Source organism: Parasteatoda tepidariorum, chromosome X1 (genome assembly GCF_043381705.1).
Source record: "Parasteatoda tepidariorum isolate YZ-2023 chromosome X1, CAS_Ptep_4.0, whole genome shotgun sequence".
NCBI classification, from domain to species: domain Eukaryota; kingdom Metazoa; phylum Arthropoda; class Arachnida; order Araneae; family Theridiidae; genus Parasteatoda; species Parasteatoda tepidariorum.
This window is the reverse complement of record NC_092214.1, coordinates 78080044-78091131: the sequence shown is the minus strand read 5'-3', so window position 1 is coordinate 78091131 and position 11088 is coordinate 78080044. Positions and strand designations below refer to the sequence as shown.

At 30.0% G+C, this 11088-nt stretch overlaps 1 protein-coding gene across 2 annotated transcripts in view; it reads left to right on the top strand.

Moving 5' to 3' along the window:
- LOC107452510 (uncharacterized) overlaps positions 1–11088 on the top strand; it is a 120218-nt gene that overhangs the window by 60306 nt on the left and 48824 nt on the right. For both annotated transcript variants that reach the window (XM_071187592.1, XM_071187593.1), the window contains 3 exons: positions 3905–3949; positions 4039–4179; positions 5482–5574. In XM_071187592.1, the coding sequence (XP_071043693.1) occupies positions 3905–3949; positions 4039–4179; positions 5482–5574 (279 nt within the window). The remainder of the gene's footprint in view (positions 1–3904; positions 3950–4038; positions 4180–5481; positions 5575–11088) is intronic.

Here is an 11088-nt window from a genome sequence, read left to right as displayed (position 1 = left end):
TTTAGTAAATATCTTTCGATTTTGCCTTTGTAAGCCACTACTCGATCTTGATACTCTTGACTTTGTATAATTTCACTCTCTAATTCATCGCTTTTATCAAAATAATTTTCAATTTTCAAATCAAGATCCTTTAAAGTTTCGCTTTTTTCATTTAACTGATTTAGACAATCATACAAAGTATCATCAGGAAGTATTTCTAATAACAGTTTGTCAATTTTATTTATTAGTTTTGTAATCAGCTGTCTGATTACAGCTCTTTTGGACTTTAATTTTTCAAAATCATCCATTATAAACAGCTCGCACGTTACTATAATAAATACAATACAATTAATGCAATAAAATATCAAAATAAATTACCGACTTAAGGGAGACCAAAACAAAACAAATGTTAACTTACATTTCATGCAGGTGGCCTATTTTTCGGCCGGTGTAGCACCATAATTCGAATTCAACAATAATTACACAAATTGTAATGATTCAAATAATTTTATTTCATTGTGGTTCAGTGGTTAAATCTAAACTGAAACTTAAGTGTAGAAAAAAATAATAAAAAAACTGTTTGCGCTCAGCGCCATCTGTTATTATAAATCCTCAACAGGTATATATTATGTATTGGTATATTTAGTGATATACTTAATCTGATTCCGCTGAGTCATAGCGATTTTTATGAAAAAGTTGCCAGTAGTAATGCCAAGTATATAATATGTACGCTTAACATTTCGGATTTAGCACCTAATATTTTAGATGTGCACCAACATCTTAACATTACTGGTGAGCCCCTTGTTATTTTCAATTCAAAAATAATAATCCGAAGAAAGAAAATTTTTTTGGTAGTAGGTAACTGATATTATGTTTATTGCTGTTGTTTCAATCGGTGTTATATATACTGATATAGGTACCACGATATCTACTATAGGCTATAAGTACGTAGTAAATTTGTTTTTTAGGGCCTTCGAATAGGATAAGTAGTGGAGAAGATTTTCGATTTGACAATCAGCAGTTAGCCTCGAACAATAACATTATGCCAAATGTGATTTTAATGTGATATCTAGAACCATATTTTGCTTAATCTAACTGCCTGAATCCACAGGGCAAATAATAATAAATACTGTAATTGTTTTAACTTAATTACAGTTTTCTGCATGATTTCATAGCGATTTATTGATTTTTCACCCCTTGCGAAGAACGAGTATTCAGCTAGTAACAATAATAATATACTGAAAAAGTTGCAGTAGAAGCAACAAAAAAGTTTTTTTTTCAGTGCGACTTTGCTCAGAAAAAAAAATTAAATTCATTTGCAGGCAGTGTGTGTGAAACAAGTATCGCGAACTGGAAACTAAAAATTTTATATGTGATACCATTCAAGGGCTATTTTTTATATTATTGATACTTAAAAAGAATTTACATTCCTTCTTAATTTATGGAAGCTGCAGTTACAAATTTTATTTTTTCGACAGAGTAACTTCAAACTCCCCGCTCCTTAGCGTGAGAAACGAGTGATTTCCTAGGGTTGTTTTTTTCACATTTGTTGTCAAGTCACTTACCTGCCTCTTCCACCCGAAGGATATTCAAATAATGTCACTTACCTAGTTCTTCCACTGAGTATCTTCAAAATTAATCGATTTAGTAACATAAATGAATGTTATATTTAAATAAGACTAAAATAAAAACTTTCCTTCAGAAATCTCATTTGAAAAAAACAAATTCACTTACCTGGTTCTCCCACAAAGCTCTTCAAATACGAATATATAATGTATAGTTGTACTAAATAGATGCTTACCTTGATATCCATTCATATATTGTATGCAAATACGATACATTTGCATATAGGTACAATATATGCAGGTTCAATGTTCATATGTGCAGTGCTCAAAATAAAAGCGGACCACCCTGAATAACTTTTCTTCTTCACTTTCTAGGATTCAATCTTGAAGGTTCGAGAGCGTGACCTCAAATATGCTAATTAATTACTGCAAACGATAATTTACGTTAGGAAATTAGGCACGAAAACGTACTTTCTCTGAATAAACATGCCTTGTTTTTTTACTGCTTCGGATTTCTGAACCCCAAAATTTTGAGGGTAGCCGCAATCTGAGAAATATGGTCCCCATAGTTTAATCATCGCGAACTTTTTAAGCTAGTTTTTGCACACAGTTATAAAATCTGTTTCCCCAAAGATAATTCCATGGTAAAAATTTATTTTTTATTATTTTATTTAATTATGGTTGGAAAAATTTTAAATTGTAAGGTACGTAATTTTTTGTATCATTTTAAAAAATATAATTTTACATGGCAAAATACGAAATTAAAGCAAATCGGTCGAATAGTTCCTGAGAAATTTAATAGATTTTAAATATCTTACACTTTTGAGATTCAAAAGAAAAGCATTGCTTTATTTTTTTGCTATGAGTTAATATTTAGGGTAATTTTGTGCACTCAAAATGACATCACATTACAATAACGTCCGATTTCACCCAGACCACGAGGCAAGTGTCGATTGCATAAAAGGGTGGTGTACATTGACATTCCCCAGGGCAAGTACAGTGGCCGATGACAAAAACTAAACTCCCAACAGCTCCCCGAAGAAAAAACTAGAAGCATGTCAGATGAAACCTAAATATCGCAGCACAGAAAGTCGAACTCTAAAAGGACTTGATAATATTCACACATAAGTAATTCTTTAATACGACTCCTATTACAATAACTTTTCCATTATAATGATTAGAACATTAAGTCCCTAGTACTGTTCCATAGAGTCTATGTTAATTTTACATACAATTCCAATATAGTGAGAAAAATTTGGTTCCGATTTTATATTTCATTACCAAGAAAATCATCTAAAAAACAACTTAAAAACAAAAATACTTTCTCAGACAATGAGTCAACTCACAGGGAAAGTTTCAAAGAAATTATTTTAATCATATTTCTTTGATGTTGTGGTACATTAAACATGATATAGCTTGAAACGCGATATAAACTGAAAGTTTATATCGCGTTAAACTGAAAGTTTATATCGCGTGAGTAGTAAAAGTGTAAGAGTTTTGAAAGTAGTGTAAGTAGTTTTTGGACATAAAGCTGGTGAAATATATATTATTGATAATCAAGAGAAATATCGTTTTTTTTTAAATGATTCCCATATTCATTAGTTAGTGTTATGAATAATTATTTGCGATATTCTTCTGCACTCATAACATAGTGATGAAGTCGATTGAGTTCTTAAGTGATGAAGTCCTTAAATGAAGTCTATATACTCATAGACATAGAGGTCGCTATAGAGCGTCTTTACTTTTCTAAATATATTCTTCAATAACATTATATTTATTTATCTTTCAACTATTATATCTGTCAGCATAAAAAAAAAATAATGGAATCTTCTCCTTCTTCGTTAAGCACTTTGTGGGTCAAGGCGTTCATCAGAATCTTCTTCCATTCTGTTACCCTCGTAGCGAAGGCATTCCAGTTGGACAGTGTTTTAAATGTCCAGGCATGCCTCAAATTCAAGAACCAATCGGTTAGAAATTGAAGAAAGTTTAACTGGATAGATTAAAATGCGTCTAATGTGTCTAGCAAAATTCAATGACATTCAACAAGTAACTGAAGTGGTTTACGGTGGAGCACACGACATTCCAATATCCAAATCATCATTCATCCATTGACACATTTGGTTTGGAAGACCCAATCAGTAGCATCACTGCATTGATCAGTGAATCCTAGACACACACAATCCAGCCCACAATGAAAGTCGGTAACACCGATCGAGAGGTTTAGGGATTAAATAATACTAATTTTTTTTTAAACTGAATGAAATATTTAACATAAAAACCAATCTCGGTATAAAAATTGCTTAGAAGCAAATATTATGATTTTACAAATTTAGATTTATCATTTCTTTTTTACTTTTTAGAAAACTTTATTGGATGCTTTATATCGGTTGGATTTTTCTAACAAAGTAATGTTTATTATTTTTTTTACTTTTAAATCAGTACATACATTTGAAAAGTTTTAATTTAAATGCTTATAAATTGTACTCTTTTACAGCCACAAACTCAAAAAGCGTGTTATCTAAATAAAGAAGGTTATATTGAAATGCTACCTCATGGTCGAAAGAAGGCTACCTATTGGAACCCATGGAAAAAGAAATATATTAGATTAAAAAATGGCTTTCTTTTCTGTTATGATGTAAGAAAAACTCATTTATTTATCTAAATGTAGGCATAACTCAACAATGATTTTTAATTAATGTTTTGATAATTCAACTATTACTGTGAAACCTCAGAGAAAACTGACCTCTTAGAAAAAGGACATGCTATTGATTTTTTTAAAGGAATGAAAGAAAAAAACGTTATGTTACGGCGAATGACCGAAATTGGTGGTTGTTGACTTTCACCAGTGAATGTCGACAAACACCAAATACGTAGGTGAAAGATTTCATTACATTCTTGTACATTCGGACCCTCACCGGTGTATGTCAACAATCACATAGTCGCTTTGGTGAATGTCCGAAATATTTGTTATATCCAATTTTATATTAATTTATTCGTTGATATTATTATATTTATTTTATATATTTATATTTATTCTGTATTTTAATACTTACTGACGATAGATTAAAAGAAACATCAGTGTTTGGAGTATCGGGCAAATATATACCGGGCAATGGCACTTGACCTTAAAAAAACATCAGTGTAGGGTATACCGAGCCACTTAAGGTTAAGTGCCACTGCCCAGTATACATTTGCCCGGTATACCCTACACTGATGTTTTTTTAAGGTTAAGTGCCACTGCCCGGTATACTGGGCAAATGTATACCGGGCAAATGCAAATGTATGGCCCGATACTCCAAACACTGATGTTTCTTCTGATCTATCGTCAGTAAGTATTAAAATATCGAATAAATGTAATTATATCTACGAATAAATTCATATCAAATCGAATGTAATAAATATTTCGGACATTCACCAAAGCGACTATGTGATTGTTGACATTCACCGGTGAAAGTCAGAAATAAGGGTATTTAGCAAATATTTCGGACATACACCAAGCGACTACGTGAATGTTGACATTTTCGAGACTTCGGTCATTCACCGTAACATAGATACTTTTTTTTTAAATGTTCATGTTTGTTACTCATTATTTTACTTTTTGTTTTTATTTTCAATGTTAGAGAGACACTTGTTTTTTCTACACATATTTACTTTAAAAATATTAATTATAAAGAGCTTTGAATATTGTTATAAATTTTGCAGCCTTAGCTACACCCTACACCACAAAAGAGTCTAATTTTTTACAAACCTAAATCAGAAAAAACTGATGATATTTTTGGAAAAAAGAAGAAGTATGAAAAAAAATGTTGACACTTGCTCTCCTTTACACTACACATAGAACTAAACACTGCAATAATTAATTCAAACAGTTAAAAATCTTTACCAACATATTGTATTTTCATTTTTACTTTTACATTCCTTTCAATGTATTTTACAGAATATGCAGTCAGAGCAGCCATCACTAACAATTCAACTGATGGGAGGTCAAATAGAAATTTTAGATAACAAAATTATAGGTATTGATGATCAGGTTTGTAAACTATTTTATCTACTTTGCATTTTTTCGAAGTACTTTTTCGTTAGTTCTATCAAACATAGATTTAAAAATGTTCGAATATGACAAATTAAGGTTTAAGTAAGTTATAATTAACCTCAACATAAAGAAGTACTTTCTCCAAATAAACAAAACTTTTTTTACGGATTCTTGACCATCAAATTAGGGGAGTAGCCCGCAAATTGGAATACATTATTGCAGTAGTTTAATTAGGAAAGTAGCAATCAGAACTTTTTAAGAAAATTTAAAGCTTTTTGCTAAGAATTATAAAATTTCGGTAATTTAAAGATACTGCACAAAAAATAATTAAAAGCAACTATTTATTATATAATTTTCATTTAATTCGCGATCGCAACGCTCTATACGCTATCTGGGGAGAACACCAGTTTCATGTTTTGACCCTTCCCTCTCCTCCTCTTCTTATTTGTATAGGATTGTATTATGATATTTCCCCTTTTCTTAATATTTTTCGTGTTTAATTGTCAAAAACATTTTTTTCCACGATGCTTTCTTTTAGAACTAGGTTCAATGTAGTTTTTAGTTCCATATACCTTGAAAGGTCTATTTGAAGACAGAAACTAACGTACATCTATGACTCTCTAATGGTGAAAACATGCGAAGTGTTGCCATAGAGTTCTGCTAGACGCCACCTATTTCAATCGCCAATAGCAATCAAAAAGTTTTGAAATGAATGTAAGGCATGCAAATCTTTATATCATTTTGAACTATATGTTTTAAGATGTCGCTTTAATTCGTCGTTAAATAATTCATCACGCATAATTCGATAAGGCTACAGTTCGTCGTGGGAGCAAGTTGTCACGGAAACAATTCGTCGTGAGTACAATTCACCACGGCAACAATTCGTCGTGAACACAATTCGTTGCAAGGACAATTCGTCGCAGAGACAACTTGTCGTGAGCACAATTTCTTGCGATTTCGATTAAATACATCTATTTACGAAGATAAAACTCTTGCATTGTCAATAAAAGCTAACTAAATATTTAATTTGTAGCAGTGAAAATAGTAGGAAAGCATTCAAGAGGGGAGGATTGTGTGATTAATTATTTAAAAGGGGGAGAAGGTGTATGAGCAATGTTTACGTAAGACACTAAATTAAAATTGATTGTTGGTTCTTAATATACAACATAATAATTTAGCGAAAAAGATATAGATTGGTTGTAATATGTTTTTTTAATTAGCAATTATCTTGGCTAAGCAAAATATCTGTATTAGTCTTAACGTATTGGTCGCTAGAAATTTATTATTTTACCCATCACCTTTGTTGTTGAAAGTATTCAAGATAGAGCAAATTTAATTTTTCAAGCTTTCTCTTAAACATATTTTTAGTAATTATTTTTTCCTTCGCTTAACTTCAGTTTTTGAAGTGGTATTTCTTTAATTCAAAAAGAGGACTCAAATTAATTTTTGACTTAAATTAAAAGGAGTAGCTACAAAAATGTGGCCTAAATAGTGTAACTGGGAAAGCACTCGAGCTTCATAGTGTTAATTTTACTTGAGGCATTATTTCCAATGCGCATTACTACACTAACTTGAATGAAACTAATCTTGAGACTATCTCACGAATAGTTTAGTAGGTATAAGAGTTTTATTTAGAAAAAATACACATTTGTACTTGTACATATTTACACTACTGACATTACTATCTAAACAAGTGAGGCGTAGTTCTTACGTATTTTTTCACGTTGAATCGAATTGAAAGAATACACACGTCAAAGGAACGAATAAAAGTTTTTATATATATATAAAAAGTACTTCTTTTGACATGTACATATGTATACTTTTTACATTGCAATGAAGGAGCTATCTGAGCATGTAATGTACATTTCTGATGTAATTTTCTATGCTGAATTGATTGAAATAAAGCAGAAATTGATTAGATAAATAGTTGAGAAGTTATAAGGGTTTTGTGTGCAGAAAGTACAATCTTGACTTGCATATACGCATCTCATCTATACAGACAAGTGAAGTATTGTTTCCTATGTATATTTTCTCACTCAATCGAATGAAAACAAACTCAAGTTCTCAAGTCAAAAGGACTAATATTTAAAAAGTTACAACTTCATTTGATGAAGAAATTTGTACACAATTTCAAAGCTATTTATTGAATTTTATCTCATTCAATTCAGCATGAAATGTTACATTGGAAAATGTAACTTACATGTTTAGATAGCCTCTAGATAATAATGTAAAAAGTGTACTTAAACAATCAATAGAAATACTTTTTATTAATAAAGCTCTTTTAACTTTTGCACTATTCAGTTGATTCTGTTAGAGTTTCATTCGACTCAGCGTTAAAAACTACATAGGAAACAATGCCTCGCATGTTCAGATAGCAATGTTAAATGCGTAAATAGGTACAAATCGAAACTTGTACTTTTTGTCTATAAAACACATATAACTTCTAAATTATTAGTTCGATCATCTCGTAATTAGTTTCATTCAATTCTGCGTAAAAAATACATCGGGATGAATGCCTCACTTACCTGTTTGCAAGAAATTCAATTCTCTCCCTCAAACACCCCCATTTCCCTCAAAAAAGGGAGAAACGAACAAAGGAGAGTTGGGGATTTTTCGGGACATAATGAAGTTTTTTGCCAAAATAATACTTTTGATGTTAATTTTTCCGAAGAAACACCCTTTTTGTTGCTGTAATAATTACTGGAATACCATGTATTTCAAATTTTGCTTATGACGAATTAACGCTACCAAGAATTGTTGTTCTACGAGTTGGGCCCACGATGAATTGTGCTCGCAATGAAGTGAGTCCACGTTAAATTGTCTTTGCAACGAGTTGTACCTACGAAGAATTTTCGCCACAACGAATTGTGCATGAATTGTGCCCGTGACGAATTATCTTTGCGAGGAATTGTCGCTGCGACGGATTGTGCTCATGACGGATTGTCCAACGACAAATTGTGAGCGATGAATTAACGCAGCAGAACCAAATTTTAAAACACGAAATAGAAATTTATGGAATTCCCCCTCCCAAGAAAAATATACAAGTCATGCTATAAAATGAATGAGTTGGGGTAAAATGAAATGCTTAAATGATCTATCTCAAGTTTATCCCCAGTTTCAGCTGAAGGCCAACTTCATTATTTTTATCGTATATTTCCAGGACTCGAAAATATACGATTTCGAAATTTAGAGATGTTCGAGTAAGATGATGCAACATGGATGAGCACACGGATAAAAGAGGAATGCGTGAACTCCGTAAATTATTCTGTATTTAACGTTTATTTTAACAATTTTTAGCTGTTTAATCATTTGACTTATTTATAACTCGGATATTATAAATTGATTATAAAAGAAATAATGCTTTTATGTTCATTTAATGCTTTAATTTTACGTTTAACGAGATAATTTGTTTATATTTTATATGTTTTTTTTTTAAATTATTTTAAAGATTTTTTATTGTTTATCATTTGATAGGTTGAAATTTTAGAAATTCAAAATTAGTAAAGAAAGAAACAGGATGCGTTTGTGATTATTTTGTGAAGTACAATTTTGCGCAACACAAGATTAATTTTATTTAATTATTATTAATATTTTTTTTAATTATTGTACGTATTTTTATTCATTTGATTTTATAATATTTAGGTATTTCAAATCAAATTACGATAAAGCAACGCGATGCGATCGCGATTGTTCTATATTGTACAATTTCGCGTCTGTAAGATTCTTTTAATCAATTTATTGTATTTTGATCACTTATTTTAATTATATTTAGATTCTTAATCAGTTTGGTTACATAAAATTCGAGTATTTTTACGTAATGCGTTTGCGATTGAGTTGTATTTGAATTACGCACAATTGTATACGGTACATTTTGCATACATTTGAAAAGTTATGATGAAAATTATTGAAATACATAATTTTTGATTTTAAGTAAGATCGCATATATTTATATTGTATCATTGTATATTTAATAATTACTTTAATGATTTTTAAACGTTTAGTAAATTATTTTTGTGTATAACTTGTTAATTGAAACAGATGCGTTAACTCCACGATAGCTCATAAAATGTGCGGCGTATCCGATGAAAAATCCCCCCTTTTACGGGTGCGGCGTATGTATTAGATCGGTGTATCTCTACGAAATCACTGTACATATAAAAAGGAGGCTCCACTCCCCAACCCCCTTTGGTTGCCTCTCATTCGTCTTTAATATTTTTTCAAATACATAATTGTCATAATTTTATGTAAGAATGTTTTGATGTTATATTATTCATAACGAAATGAATGATTGCCTAAATTTTAAAAAAAATTACCAAAGGAATACAGATTATATGACTCAACATGAAATAAATTTGCATAATTTTAAATGTCAATAAGGCTTAAATCATTATAACAATTCAATTTGGAAATGGTTTTATTTCTCTTGAGTCTCTTATTATATTTATTATAATTTCATATCAGAACATTTTGTTAATATATTAATCGCAACGATATTAATGATTATACCTAAATTTAAAAAAATTACGAACAGAGCTTGAAAATAAAATTAACTTAAAGAATGCAGGTTGTGTGACTCAACAAGAAATAAATTAGAATAATTTACTTCCAAACGAGACTTATATCATTATAACAGTTCAAACTGGAAATGGGTTTCTCGCTTTTGAGTCGTATATTTTTAAAAATTTTGATATAGATATTAAGATTTATATCTGGCAACAGCTGATCCCTCATTCTATTTTTTTTTTTTAATTTTGCAAAAAAAAGAAAAAAAAACTTAAAAGTTGCAAAAACTTGATAACAAATTCTAATTTTTTTTATAAAAAAAAAACTCGATTTAAGTTTATAATTAAAAATAGTCCTTTCAGTAATGTGAATTTTAAACAATGTTGTTGCATTTCAGAAGGTTGTAGATCAGATTATCTCGTATGATTTATTTTACTACAAGTTTAACAGTTGATGATAATATTTCTATAGCAATTCTATAGCAGTCCTATTTTTTTTTGTATTCTGTCAAACTCCTTGTACAAATTTCTACACACCTTCATAAGTTCAAGTTTCTAAGTCTTTTAAATTTTTGCGCAACAAACCCAAATGTAACGTTAAGTAAAAAAGGGAGTAAAAATGTGCAAATACAAAGTGCTTCAAATTTAAATAACTTTCGAACAAATTAGAATTTTGAAGAAAAAAAACTTGAGTTTACTTCGTAAACAATAGTTGTTTTTTTTTTCTGTACGTCAAATTTCAACTCTGTAGTTGTGTATTTCTGGCCTGCATGATATTTTTACCACATATTCAACAGTTAATAGTTCTCGAATGAATTATCGAATATTAGTTTCTTTATTTCATCATACTCCTTGAAAATTTCCCTACACATTTGCGTAATTTCATGTGCCTAATTGCAATTTAAATTTTATAAATGTAACATAAAGTTGAACATCTAAAACAATGTCTCTACTATTTTAATGCAGAGAGCTAATCACTTCGATAATATATATATATATATATATATAT